The 15,095-nt window shown below is 38.7% G+C and overlaps 1 protein-coding gene across 4 annotated transcripts; it reads right to left on the bottom strand.

The window, feature by feature from the left end:
* Positions 1–7,598: 7,598 nt before the first annotated feature.
* On the bottom strand, positions 7,599–14,613 carry LOC127354156 (uncharacterized). Of its 4 annotated transcripts, XM_051383868.1 has the most exons (11): positions 14,452–14,613; positions 13,365–13,513; positions 13,100–13,262; positions 12,093–12,479; positions 11,039–11,320; positions 10,919–10,942; positions 10,637–10,738; positions 10,491–10,521; positions 9,958–10,007; positions 9,782–9,816; positions 7,599–7,842 (listed from the first exon to the last, which is right to left on the bottom strand). In XM_051383868.1, exons 1-11 carry the CDS (start codon positions 14,519–14,521, stop codon positions 7,744–7,746), a joined length of 1,392 nt encoding a protein of 463 aa, XP_051239828.1. In that variant the 5' UTR covers positions 14,522–14,613; the 3' UTR covers positions 7,599–7,743. The 4 variants fall into 4 exon arrangements, 2 of the variants coding, with proteins under 2 accessions (XP_051239828.1, XP_051239829.1); XM_051383869.1 differs by lacking the exon at positions 10,637–10,738; XR_007881468.1 differs by lacking the exon at positions 7,599–7,842 and having other exon boundaries at positions 10,481–10,521.
* Positions 14,614–15,095: the final 482 nt, after the last annotated feature.

Below are 15,095 nucleotides of genomic sequence, written 5' to 3'. Positions count from 1 at the left end.
CTCTCTCTCTCTCTCTCTCTCTCTCTCTCTCTCTCTCTCTCTTTCTGATATCTAATCTGGCTGCTTTTTCAGATATGCTGACCAACAAATAAGCCTGTACACCTGACTAGCACCTGCTCAGCTCCAAACTCATTTCCATGATATTTCATTATCACTGTCTTCCAAGTCCTGCTGGCACAAAGTCATGGAAGCTGCATTGTGTGAGACAGTCAGCATTTAGAGGCTAAGCAGCTGCTCTTGTAATGCCTCTTTGTCAAGAGGACCAAAAAGTATGAGAGGAAGTGAAGGGGATTTGTGTGTGTGTGTGTGTGTGTGTGTGTGTGTGTGTGTGTGTGTGTGTGTGTGTGTGTGTGTGTGTGTGTGTGTGTGTGTGTGTGTGTGTGTGTATGTGTGTGTGTGTGTGTCGTTTTTTGGTTTCACTGAAAGGTGTATGATTTGTGAGTGCATGAAATTTCCTGTGTCGACTCACAGTAATTTGTGTGTGTGTGTGTGTGTGTGTGTGTGTGTGTGTGTGTGTGTAGAAATAACCTCTCATCCACAGCGGAGTGTAACTAAGTCTAATCACTCAGGCACTGTAATTTAGTATAATTTTAAAGGTACTTCTACATACGTCAGTATGTATACTGCCATTTTATGTTACTTTTACTTCACTACATTTCGCAGAGAAGTATTTGAAACACTTCAAATTGAATTTGAATTCTTTGAAATAAAAGCTGCAACTTATTTTTTATTCATTATTAATTAATCATCTTATGATTCATCTATGTTAAATTGTATGATTGCCCCTTAGAAAATGTCATATCTCTTCATGTTCAGCCTACCTGTTGTGCACTGATGGAAATACATTAATTGGAAGTGTAACCAATTAACACTTTTTCTATTTTGAACATAGTAATGTTCTACTCCACCAAATTAAATTTATTTTATATATTGCTTTTACTTTGGTAAATGATTTTAATTCATATGCATATGTATATCCTATGGCTGTAGTGATACCTTTGTGTATGTGCCAGTCGGCCAATTTCAGTCAATGCAATCACAATTCATTCAGTCACTATGTGTTTGATGCTATAAACACAGGCATCCAGTTTCCAGTGACATTTGTCATATGTGTTTATACTGTCAACAAACAAAAAAAGAGATTCAGAGATTATTCTTTTGATTTCCTCACATATGGGCCTTTTGCATATCATAATGCTTGTGATGTGGTTGTGTGTTGTGCTGCTTTGATGTTTGAGAGAAGGGGGAATAAAATGGAGAGACAGAGCTGAGTCATAGAGAATAAACACATAAACCCATGACAGTGTATTTCATACAGTCTGTGTTTTATTGTATTGAGAGGAGAGGACTTATCTAATACTCATTCACTGCAAACCCACGTCTATCTTTACATGCCTATTAATATGTTGTTTTGTCAATTGTTGTGTCTTAAAAAATATATTTTCTTAAAGTAAGTGAAAAAAATTGTGGTTGGGGAGAAACCTGATCTGATCCAAATGAGTTTGTTTGACCTTTTCTGAAAATCTTTAAACAAAAACCAGATACTAAGACAAATCAAAAATGGGAAAATTATATTTAATCCCAGAAAATTATTGTATAGCAAACAGGTGAAATTATACCACTTGGTATTTTTTAAATTGTTCTACAAAACCCCAAAAAATCAACTCAGATAATAAGACAAAAGTACTCAAGAATGGAGGGTGGAGGTAGTTGCACTATTCATTACCGATTATCAGTAGAACAGCAAGCAGTTGAGTGACCTGATCCCAATCCAACCATTATTTAAACAGGTTTCATACTGACACTGTCAGAACACTTGTAATTCCAGTTTTAGTGATTTTCATGTTTTAAATAAGTAATTGGTGGGAGGAAGTTCGACAAGCCAACGGTCAATGAGACAGTTTTAAAAAACAACTTGGGAAACGCTTGTAAATGTGTATGGGTCACAAACCTGTAATGTAGGCTTTGTTTTGTGTTGTTGTCTGAATGTTTTGCCATATACAGTTGGCCCGGCAAGAGGTCACATTTGCATGTGCCCTTGAAAGGTGAATTATTTTACAAGGCTGTGGTTTATATTAACAAGTGTTCCTATAAAGCCACTGACTGAGGTATGTGAACTGTTTAAAGTGAGCATCAAACATTTTTCATAATCTCAGTCATCTTCAGTAGTCATAATCTATTGAAGATGATTTGCTAGCCGACACAAGTCCTCACTTTAGTCATGACTTACTAAATTAATGAAGTGCATTTCATCAGATCAAATTAAGTTATGAACCCAAACCGGCTGGCAAATTTACAGGGTGATGCCAACACCTCCCACAGTCTTAGATTTCAGCACACACCTTCATGTTCTGCATACACTCCTTTAGCTAATACGCCAGAGACACTGCATGGGGCTTTATTAATAGGGCAATTACTGTATCATGAGTTTCAAGATTGCGAATGTCATTTAATGTAGACCTGACTCATAACTCACTGTATCATCATATATGCACACAGAGACATGCAGGGTGAGGCTGCCACAAGCCAGTCTGCCACTCATTAGCATGTTGAACTCACATCACTCGGGCCTCTTATCGTTATTCTGCCTCTTATTCAAACAGATCTGCCTAATGCCATTATCTGGAGCTGAATATCTTCAGTATGTGTGCGTGTGCTTGCGTGTGACCACACAGGAAGAGAACGAAAAAGAACTATGACTCAGACATGAATATGAGCTCGACGTCATGCAGACTTTGAAACCCTCAACTTCGTCTATCCTCACATTTCATCTTACTTTTGTCTGTGTGTATGAAAGAAAAATGAACAAATAACATTCCCTGTGTGCATGTCTGCTACTGATAGAAAGCCCCGTGCTGCCATAGAGGCCAGTAAAATGTAATAAAACTCGGAACTAATACAGAGTTGGCTTTCTGCTGCTTCCTGAAGTACAATGACAGCCTTTCTCTGCTGAGTTATTGTCCACCATAAAAACCACATAAACAGGTGGGAGGTGTATCTCCCTCTTGAGTCCTTTTACTTTTTTTCTTTTACTCAGTACTGAAGTCTCAGCACATTCACTTACAATGTAGGACAAAATAAATAAATATAGATATGAGGGCCCAAACACAATGTCCTTAGAGTTAATGCTTGTCCCATGATCACATAGTAAAAAGTCAGCCGCAGCACTTATCAGGGGTTGTTGTATTACTGTGGACACACCACGATTGCTTGACTTCACATTGCTGCACTGAACACAGGACCTGTTCTGTATGCTGCACTGTAGGTGTGCTTTTGGCATTCAAATTACATCTAAATGGTGCCCTCTGCAGAATATTTAGCAAAACTACAGCAGGCCGATTTCAGTCAATGTTGTTAGTTGTCTTTACTTTCATAATCACGACACACTGTATCATACGGGTATGCCAAAATATATTCAATTTGTGCAACACATTATTATATTTCATTAGATTATATTTCTGAATTACTCTGTAACTCAACCAGTCTGAGGTCCTCAGGCAGTAACCTGTCTCCATCTGAAAAGGACCAAATTTTTGCAGTTAGGGAATCTCAATTTCTGCCTGAATTGCAAAATCAGTGTGCACTTTTAAATGACTTCTGAACATGTATTTTTCATTGAAAGACTTTTGTTTTGTCCCCTTTTTAAATAAGGCTAATTTGTAAATGTAAAGGTGGAGTGGCAGCCATATATGATTCGAGCGTTTTAATGGACCCTAAACCTAAACTAAATTATAATTCATTTGAAAGCCTTGTTCTTAGTCTTTCTCACCCAAACTGGAAAACATTGCAGCCAGTTCTATTTGTTACAATGTACCGCGCTCCTGGACCGTACTCTGATTTTATATCTGAATTCTCAGAGTTTCTATCAAGTTTAGTCCTTAAATCAGATAAAGTAATTATTGTAGGTGATTTTAATATTCATGTGGATGTTGACAATGACAGCCTTAGTAACGCATTTATATCATTAATAGACTCAATTGGCTTCTGTCAGAGTGTAAATAAACCAACTCATTGTTTTAATCACACTCTTGACCTTGTTTTATCATATGGCATTAATATTGAACATTTAATAGTCTTCCCACATAATCCTTTCCTATCTGACCATTATTTAATAACTTTTGAATTCATACTATTAGATTATAAGCCATTAGGCAAAACTTCCTACAGCAGATGTCAATCTGACAGTGCTGTGGCTAAATTTAAGGAGGAGATTCCTTCAGTGTTTAATTCAATGCCATGTCTGAATTTAACAGAATCCTATAACGACTTTAGTCCCTCTGAAATTGATAATCTTGTCGATAGTGCTACAGGCTCACACCACGATCAACATTAGACTCTATCGCTCCTATAAAAAGGAAATTATTAAAACATAGGAGACTAGCACCTTGGTATAACCACCAAACCCGCCAGTTAAAACAAATAGCTAGGAAATCTGAAAGGAAATGGCGCTCTTCCAAATTATCAGAATATTGCTCAAATTGTCAAGATAATCTTAAAATTTATAGAAAGGCCCTCCGTAATGCCAGAGGAGCCTATTACTCAGCACTAATAGAAGAAAATAAGAATAACCCTAGGTTCCTCTTCAGCACTGTAGCCAGGCTGACAGAGAGTCACAGCTCTATTGAGCCACATATCCCCATAAACTTAAGTAGCAATGACTTCATGAGCTTCTTCTATAATAAAATTATTACTATTAGAGAGAAAATTAATCACCAACTGCCATCAACAGTTATCAGTGCTCCAAGTTCAGGGACTTCTGTCAATGTAAACTTAGATATATATTTAGACTGTTTTTCTGCTATCGATCTTCATCAGTTAACTTCAATCATTTCTTCATCGAAGCCATCAACCTGTCTATTAGACCCGATCCCAACTAGGCTGCTTAAAGAAGTTGTTCCCTTAATTGGCACTTCTTTACTGGATATGATTAATCTTTCTTTATTATCAGGATATGTACCACAGTCCTTTAAAGTAGCTGTAATTAAACCCCTTCTTAAAAAGTCCACTCTTTAGCCAACTATAGACCGATTTCTAACCTCCCTTTCCTCTCTAAGATTCTGGAGAAAGTAGTCGCCAAAGAGTTGTGTGAATTTCTACATAACAATAGTTTATTTGAGGATTTTCAGTCAGGATTTAGAGTTCATCATAGCACAGAGACAGCTCTGGTTAAAGTTAATAATGACCTTCTGACTGCTTCTGACAATGGACTTGTCTCTGTACTTGTATTATTAGATCTTAGTGCTGCATTTGACACCATTGACCATAATATTCTTTTGGAGAGACTTGAGCATCAAATTGGCATTAAAGAAACCGCACTAAGCTGGTTTAAGTCATTTAAGTCATTTATCAGATCGCTCGCAGTTTGTACATGTTAACGATGAATCTTCAATAAATACTACAGTTAGTCATGGAGTTCCACAAGGTTCTGTACTTGGACCAATACTATTTACTTTATATATGCTCCCTTTAGGCAACATTATTAGGAATCACTCCATTAACTTTCACTGTTATGCAGATGATACGCAGTTATATCTATCAATCAAGCCCAATGAAATTAATCAATTATCTAAATTACAAACATGTCTTAAGGACATAAAATCCTGGATGACCTGCAATTTTCTGATGTTAAACTCAGAAAAAAACGAAATTCTTGTTCTTGGCCCCAAAAACCTTAGAGACTCACTGTCTAAAAATATAGTTACTCTAGATGGCATTAACTTTGCCTCTAGCACCACTGTCAGGAATCTTGGAGTTATCTTTGATCAGGATTTGTCATTTAATTCCCACATAAAGCAGACCTCTAGGACTGCCTTCTTTCATTTACATAATATTAGAAAAATTAGACACATCCTATCACAGACAGATGCAGAAAAACTAATCCATGCATTTGTTACTTCAAGGCTGGATTACTGCAACTCTTTATTATCAGGTTGCCCCAATAAGTCCATTAAAACGCTCCAATTAATTCAGAACGCTGCAGCACGAGTACTGACAGGAACTAGAAAAAGAGATCACATCTCTCCTGTACTAGCTTCTCTGCATTGGCTCCCTGTAAAATGTAGAATAGAATTTAAAATCCTCCTCCTCACCTATAAAGCTCTTCATGGTCAGGCTCCTTCATATCTTAAAGGGCTCATAGTACCCTATTACCCCTCTAGAACACTACGTTCTCTGAATGCTGGGCTACTTGTGGTTCCTATAGTCTCTAAAAGTAGAACAGGAGCCAGAGCCTTCAGTTACCAAGCTCCTCTCTTGTGGAACCAGCTTCCATTTGTGGTTCGTGAGGCAGACACCCTCACCACTTTCAAGAGTAGGCTTAAGACATTCCTCTTTGATAAAGCTTATAGTTAGGGCTGGATCAGGTGAGTCCTGAACCATCCCTTAGTTATGCTGCTATAGGCCTAGACTATCGGGGGATTTCCCATGGTGCACTGAGCTCCTCCCTTCCTCTCTCTTTCTGCACTCATTCATGTCCCATTAATGCATGTTACTAACTTCACTTCTTCCCCGGAGTTCTTGTGCTTTCTCGTCTCGCAGGTTCTTGTCGATCCTGGTGGAGCCTCCTGCCATGGTCCTGCTAGATTGCCATTGCTAATACTGTTGTTGCTGTGCACCTGTCTGTCTGTCTCTCGCTCTCTCTCTCTCTCTCTCTCTCTCTCTCTCTCTCTCTCTCTCTCTCTCTCTCTCTCTCTCTCTCTCTCTCACCCCAACTGGTCGAGACAGACGATCACCCACCTAGAGCCGGAGGATCTGTCCTAGGTTTCTGCCTTTTAACAGGCAGTTTTTCCTTGCCCTTGTCGCCAAGTGCTTGCTCATGGTGGTACTGTTGGGTCTCTGTAATTAATGTTTTAAAGAGTTCGGTCTAGACCTGCTCTATTTGAAAAGTGTCCTGAGATAACTTCTGTTATGAATTGGCGCTATACAAATAAAATTGAATTGAATTGAATTGAAAAATTAATGTGTATTTATTTGTTTATGTAAGTTGGCATATGTATTGTGCCTATGTATTACATCTGTAACATGTATGTTTGTATGTATAACTTATATTGTTGTCTGTGTGTGTGTGTGTGTGTGTGTGTTTTTCCTTGTAAAGCACTTTGTAATCTCTGGTTTTGATACATTACATCAGTATCATCAATACAGTGTATAAATAAATGTTTTTATTAATACTACCCTGTGACTGTAAAAAGGTCATGTTCAAAGCTTCATATTTAGTTAAAAGTGTACAGACTTTGTTTTTACAGAATGTAAATGTGTACTCCAAATCTGCAAATAGCACTCTGAAGTAATTTGTAATATTAGTAAAGCCTGAACAACAAAACAATCTCACTTTCAAAGTCGATTTAGTAACTGTTGTTAAATTCCTTGACAACTGGTCAAACTGTATAGTGGAAAGTTCCAGAGCAGCTACTAAAAGGACTTTGTGGTTGTGGATTGTTTTGTCATCATTTCCAGGTTAAGAATAAACTTGTGTAAGCGTAAGTGAGGTAAGTTATTCACAAACCACATGCAAACTTTATAATAACAATAAAAATAAAAATCTGTATTTAGAATCACTGGTTCAGTAACATGTAAGATCAAATAAACATTACATCCTCTCAAATTGTACAACTTTATTGCTACACGTGAAATAGGAAGTGAAAAAATAGCTCTTCCTGTCCAACTGATGCTACACTAATAAACTCAGATAAAGTACAGAGAGAGTGAGAGACAGAGAGAGGGAGAGAGAGAGAACAAGGATTTCTAATGGATCGGATGGATCGGGGTTGTGAATGTGGAGAGTGAGTTCCATAAAGGGGGTCTGGAGGACGTATCTGTAGTTGTGTCCTCACTGGCCCACTCCTGCAAATACACAAACACGCACGTACAAGCTGTTAAAGATGTCAACAAATTTCCTGTGGTATATTCAAATCATACCACCACTTGTATTGTTATATAGGTTGCCCTATGTCTGTGTACCTAAATACAGCACAGCACTGCTGATACATACTCCCAGAAATTCCCAGAACATGAGTGTAACTATTAAACTATTTCCTTAAAATACATATATATATATATATATAAAAACATGTATGCATATATACGTATATGTATATATACATGTATGTGTATAGACATACATATATAATAATATTGTTATTATTTCGACCTTCTTTGCCCTATTTATTTCATTGTATTGTAATTGTTATCATTGTATTCTATTTTTGAATTCATTTTTAATCCGTTCTGTCTTAATATCATCTTATCAATCATCTGTGAAGCACTAAACTGCATGAAAGGTGCTATACAAATAAAGTTGATTGATTGATTGATTGAATTTCTGCTATTTCCTCCCGTTCTAATCTAATCCGTCACTTCCCACACTGTCAATGTCCCTATATTTACTATTTCTGATGTCAATCAATCCTTTAATGCTACTCTTTGACTATCCTTGCAAGTCTGTGTTTCAGACCTCCAGTGTGTCCAAGGACAACATGCTTTACTCTACCAGTATCCAGCCTGCAGAGAGAACCTGTCCTAGGAGTCAAATCATCAAACCTCTGTTAACCTCAATCAATGTTGTTTACTGGACGAATGTTAAACAAGTTTTTAAACGTTATTTGCTGTTGCCAATTCAAAAAAGGAAAAAGAAAACCGCTTATGTCTTTGCTGTGCAGCAACATTATGTAATATAACAAGACATGATTGACAAAAACTATGCGTCACAAGGACACTCCAGATCACTGCTGAGACTGAGACACATCTGATATTAAATATTCAGTTCCTGGCTGTTTTCATGAGTGCTGGTTAGTCTTTCCATCAGCTGGTGATGACAGCGTTCTGTTCTCTAAGATGGCTGTTCAGTAACATAGAGAGAAAGAGAGAGCCTGGAGAGAGCCTTTAGTCTAATGAGAGCCCTTCATCAAGCTAATTAATGAAAGTGATTACAACTAATGAGAGGCGGATCAAAAACCTGCGCAACAGCACTAATAAGGAATATGTGTGGGTTGACAGTATGTTTGGCAATTGGTGTACACGTAGTCATATGTGTGTGTGCATGCATGTATGTGTGTTTGTTTACAGCAAAGGGATCAGTGATGTTTACAATTGTTTGTCACAGTAAATCTGCAGGACAAACATTGAGGCTGCAAAAATACCAGAAATACCAAAAGAAAGAGGACGATGAAGAGAAAAACATCTTAATGTCTTTCTGTGTTGAAGTGAATGCTATTGCTATTGCAAAGTTTTACATGTTTAAGTGTGGTGATATTCTATATTTTACCTACTGTCAACAAATGCCATGAAAAGATCCAAACCAGCAATTAATTGATCCCAACAAGTATTGTGTATCCAAAGCCTGATTCCTTCATTATGACAAACATGGGCACTGCAGTTAGTTTTGAGCCTGCTGCTCTAAATACTCCAAACACCAAATGGATATTATTCCACTGCAGAAAAGTCTCTATCAAATGTACTTTTGAAGTGAATTTTTTTGAACTCATGTTCAGCTTAGAAAAATATTTAGCCTGAAACTATACATAGATGAATTTATATTTGTGACCTATTTACGTCTTTTGTAGGAACCAATGGGATCGATACAGAATGCCACAGACAGTCTGGGGAAGTCATAAAGAATTGAGAGACAGATTAACACATTGTTGGTTTTGGTCTTTTCATGCAATTTGTTGACAAAAACAAAAACCCAGCCAGTTTTATCCTTTAACTCAAAGTGCTGTAGTGGAAAGGTAAGTATAAAGGGAAAAGGAAGCTATTACAAGCTTAAGTATTGATGAATATTTACCTGAGAGGTGAAGCTTGTGCGCCTGAGTGTAAGGTCTGCAAAATAAAAGACAAAAAAAGGAAGCACATTGTCAAGCAGTGGTTTGTCTCTGTATATCTCTTTACTCTGCAGAAAAAATCGCTTTGAAGAAATTAGAAATTAAAAACTGAATGAACTAGCTATGATAGTCAACTCACCCACAACATGGTCCTTAGAATGAACTTGAGTCCAGAACTGTGATTCTTGTCTGAAACAGTTTAACACAGCAATATTTTATACCACAGTATGAATGCTGCAATGCAATACTGATTTTTTATGTACCAAGTTATATGAAAATCAGCTCGATAACCCCAAATCGAAGCTGTGCAAAGACAAGCCTGTAATGTGAAATGGATCTTCAGATTGTGGGAAGGAAGGATGAATGAAGTCAAATACTTTTCTCTGCTGGCCATTATACACTTTTAAACTAAAAATATATCATATTCAAGCAAATTCTGAGCAATTCTAAATACTTTATTATGTTGCCAACTTGAGGAAAATGTCTGCTGTTGAAGCTGCCTCTAAATATTGTTCTAATGTGTCACGGCTGTCACAGTGTTCACAGTAAATCTCACTCGTCTATGGAAAAAGAAAAACTTATTCTGAAAAAGATAAACTGTGACCATTTACTGGTCTAAACTTTGCCATCTTTAAGACTAATGAGCACTAAAAACACAGTACCTACACACACCTTTTTTTCTTTTCCTCCGCTGTTTCTTTTACTACAAAGAAGGGGGAAAAGAGAAGAAAGAGAGGATATGACACATTTCAGAAAAAGGAAGACAATTATGACAGCAAATGCATCAGTGAGAAAGCAGAGATTCACATGTGAAATACCTCTCCTGTGTGCCACCACAGCTATGACTGCAACTGAACAGAGGAACAAAACCACAGCGGAGAAAGAGCCCAGTACAAGAGGCCAGTCTACATTAGACACACCTAGAGACATCACACTGGCATTATTGTGAGATACCAAAAGGACAGTGAGATATATATATATCTCTATTCACTGGAGTGCAAGTCAGGGTAGGTGTAGCTACTTAAATTCATTATGGATTTCCCTACATGCATATGAATTTCGCTGAAAGCCATAATAATGGCCTGCTAGGTCTACTCTACCTGGTGATGATGAAGGGGGGATTCCTGAAAGATGAGAGAAGAATCAAACAGTCACATTTTTTTGTTAAATCTAACCAAACCACACACATACAATGGAAATAATGAATGGTAAATCTGTACCTCTGGTTACAGCCAAAGGAAGACTGCGCTCAGAGTTGCTCCATTTCCTTCCTAGGAGGACACTGTACTGGCACTGATACCAAGCCATTGGAGTGTCCTGGACAGGCACTGAGAAGGTAGCCTGATGGTGGATTAAGGGGGCCTGGTGAGTGGCAACAGGAAGTTCATTGTCAGCCAGGTAGAGGAAGAACATGGCGCCAGGGTACGCAGGAGACGCTGCGCAGAGCAAATGCCACACTTCTGTCTGCTGCTGGAGAACAAGGGTGGGCACTGGTAACGTGTCTGGAAACAGACCAAATCAGAGGGAATGTTAGCGTCCAATAGGCTCCCATGTTTATCAATTATTGTTCTCTGGTTCAAGCTTCTCAAATGTGAATATTTGCTGGTTTATTTTCGTCCTAACAGTAAACTGAATATTTGGGGTTTTTGGACTGTTGGTCAGACAAATTCAAATATGTGAAGTTCTACTTGAAATTGTGAGGGTGGATTTTTTTCACTATTTTCAGACATTTTAGAACAAAATGTCTTGATTAATTGTGAAAGAAATCAGCAGATTAATAAATAATGAAAATAATTATTAGCTCTCCCCAATTTTTGCGAGCACTGTAACACTTAATTTGTCATTAAGTTCTGCTGACAAATGTGTACTCATCTCTTTTGCTAATTATATCCATGCATACAGTAATTAATAAAGTGGAATATTTTCCTGTTATATTCTGAAAAATAAAAAAAAGATTGTTTTTGATCAATTGAGCTCTACCAAATTAATTAAAAAAAAACGCTTAATGTACAGATGCAGGCCAATAAACATTAGTTTCTAATAAAGATTTAAAGGAAGTCAACAACAAGGTAAAACTCAACAGGGATGCTGTTCCAGAGGTTCAGTCGGGACCACTTTTGTCAAAAGAACTTTTATTTCCAAAGCAGAATGTTACATTTGGCATTATGGCCCTGTTCTGGGACCTCCTTGAGCTTGACTTCATGGCCTGCCTGAACTAACGCTGTGCTTAACATGTGGGCCATGAGAGTAAAAAGTCTTGTTGAACATCTTTACCTGTAATAGTGATTTGAACCATGTTGCTGACAGTTGAATTAATCAATCCCCTTTTTTTGGTGATCTGGTAAATGCAGGTGTACCCGCCCTCCTCTCCTCCCGTCACTGGCCCCACAGTGAAGACTCCCGGCTGGGGTTTAGGGTCCGATAACAGATTGGCTTTAGGTTGCAGGATAATGGATGTTGCCCCTGTTCGCTTAGCAGTCCTCAGCAAAAGGAAGGTCACTGGTTTGTTGTTGTAGCTTGACTGGGGCTGAGACTGGGACCCCAGGGGGGGAACCAAGCAGCTGAAGGATAGCATGTCACCTCGTTTTACCACACCAGTCGAGGGCTGCACAGACAATACGGGAGGAGGGACAGAGGGTATGGAGGGAGCAGATGCAGCAACTGGAGAAGTACAGAAAGGGAGAGGAAAATAAAAACGATTATCTCTATATTTCTGTGGCCTCATTACTTTTATTCATTTAATTCTAAGAAACAAATTAAATAAAAACCTACAATAATGTGACCTTGGTTTGCCACAGTTGCGAGTCAAACTTCCCTCTCTAACCGTCAACGCTGGAAGCCAGTATGCACAGTGTTTGATGTCTGCGTGTGTGTGCATGTGTGAGGGTGTGTGGTTTCTAAATGAAGAGCAGGATGTAACTACCACTAAACACACCCACAGAGTAGAGGACAATAAGAGACCACAGAGAGCACCTGCATGCTGCAGTGTGCCTTGAGGGTTGTAGAGGAGCGGATAGGAGTGTTTATTGTTTCATATCATACGTAAAATCAGACCAGGGGGCAGATTTACCAGATCAACTTCTGTTACACTTTTAATAAAATGTGGAGTTGCAGTCTAGACCGCATCTTCTCTCTGCTTTGTCATCTATTAGTCCAGGGTCTTGCTTCTTTCTATCTATTACAATAATAGTTTATGTGATATGTCTTTTTTTTTTTAAAAATACCAACATGTAGTGTATATAATAGATACAAATAATATACAATACAAGTAATATAGACACCTTTTTGCAGGTCCAGCTGCAAATAGGGACTGAACGCACTGTAACGTCCATCTCGGTTCTTGTACAGACAGCAATAGAGTTCAGCTTGGTCTGAATCAGTTTCCTTTAACCTCACAGTGAACCGGACCTCCTCAGCACCAGACTGCTGCTCCTGAGCGTCCACCTCAATGAATGAAAAGAAATACAGAGAAAAATAAAATCACAGGACTGCCCAGTCGTAGCACAAAACACAACAGAAAACACACACATCCTCAAAAAAATGTACCTGCTCTCTGCTTCGGTACAACATGAACACAACCCCATGGTGGCCTTCTGGGGCCCGGCAGACCAGAACCACAGAGTTCTTTGACCTTAAATGAATGCTAAGTTCAGGTGCCGGAAGAGTGGGAGAGGAAGTGGAAGCTGATAGTCTTCCTAGACAAGGGAGGGAAATAATGTACAGCAGAAGTCAGTTTCACAAATTCCTTTTAAGCAGCATGGAGCAACAATTCAACAAAAAGTAATAACACAGCTGTGATTGCAGCATGTGGTGACGCCCACTTTGGACCGGTGATTGCAGTCGATGAGAAAAATTGTGAAACTTGAAATAGAGATACTGCCTGTAACTTCAATTTTGAGTACATTTCCAAAAGCCAGTTCTTCTGTGTTAATGATTGTACACCGCTCAACCATAACATTATGACCACCTGGGCTGCCTGACTGGGCCCTATACCCAACAAACTGTGTGTTCTGACACCTTTCTATCAGAACCAGCATGAACTTTTTCAGCAGTTTGAGCTACCAACCCAGTCTCATACACAAACGTGCCCTGACTACGTTGGTCCAAAGTGCCAAAACGTAGAGGGGTTACAGAAGCTCGTCTGATGGATCGGACCACACAGGCCAGCCTTCACTACCCATGTGCATCAGTGAGCCTTGCCCGTCCATGACTCTGTCTTCGGTTCACTACTTTTCCTTCCCTAGACCACTTTTGATAGGTACTGACCACTGCAGACGGGAACACCCCACAAGAGCTGCAGGTTTGGAGATTCTCTGACCCAGTCGTCTAGCCATCACAATGTGGCTCTTGTCAAAGTCGCTCAAATCCTCACGTTGCTGACTTTTCCTGCTTCTAACACATCAACTTTGAGGACAAAATGTTCACTTGCTGTCTAATATATCCCACCCACTGACTTCACCTGTCAGTGGTCATAATGTTATGGTTGATCTGTGTTCAATTTCACCATTGTCCTTCTTCTTGATGAAAACAGAATCAGTAAATAATTTCTGGTGAAAATGAATTGTATATTACTTTAGTTGCCAGACAAAACAAAAGAAAGAATGTTTAGAAACACCTCTAGTATGACACTTACCCCAGAGTTGTAGAGAAGTAAATAGCAGAGTGTATATCCAAAGTGACTGTCCACCACTAACAACCTGCATCTTTGACACAAGAAGAAGACTAAATGGTTGGAGTAAGAAAGCACCTACAAGCCTCTTTGCTCTCTCTCTCTCTCTCTCTCTCTCTCTCTCTCTCTCTCTCTCTCTCTCTCTCTCTCTGTTGTCTTAAGTATGACATCCTCTTGAAGACAGAACGATGGGGGAAGTTGAACTTGTAAACACACTTCCTTTTTTGGAATCCACTGCTTTGTGGTATGAAGAGAATAAATAGCATGCGTCTTACTAACTCACATGTAAAAGATATTTTTGTGTCTGCAAATGAATGTAGACACAGCAAAGAAAATATTTTCTTATATATCATCCAGTGCCATTAGGATGTTATAGATCTGCTTGATAATAAGCTGCTTTTAAGTTCTCCTCAAACAGAACAAAATTAGTGAGAGAGATGTAGCCTCCCACATTAGTTTCATTTTCTGTGATATAGAAATGGGGGGGGGGAAGTAATACTGTAAATTTTTCAACTGTTATGAGTCAAGCTGGAAGGTCCGGTGTGTAGGATTTAGTGGCACCTCCCTCACTTCACCCTCCCCTTCCAAGCACAAAGGAGCCCAATGGC

The sequence above is a fragment of the Dicentrarchus labrax genome, unplaced genomic scaffold (assembly GCF_905237075.1).
Source record: "Dicentrarchus labrax unplaced genomic scaffold, dlabrax2021, whole genome shotgun sequence".
Lineage (NCBI taxonomy): Eukaryota > Metazoa > Chordata > Actinopteri > Moronidae > Dicentrarchus > Dicentrarchus labrax.
This window is presented reverse-complemented; position numbering and strand designations above follow the sequence as displayed.

Excerpts from the sequence above, each read along its gene's own strand:
- LOC127354156 (XM_051383868.1), bottom strand. The coding sequence starts at position 14,521 with ATGCAGGTTGTTAGTGGTGGACAGTCACTTTGGATATACACTCTGCTA. Across the intron at positions 13,514-14,451 it reads TACTTCTCTACAACTCTGGG|GAAGACTATCAGCTTCCACT; the intron begins GTAAGTGTCATA and ends TCCCTTGTCTAG. Across the intron at positions 7,843-9,781 it reads GCACAAGCTTCACCTCTCAG|GAGTGGGCCAGTGAGGACAC; the intron begins GTAAATATTCAT and ends GTGTATTTGCAG.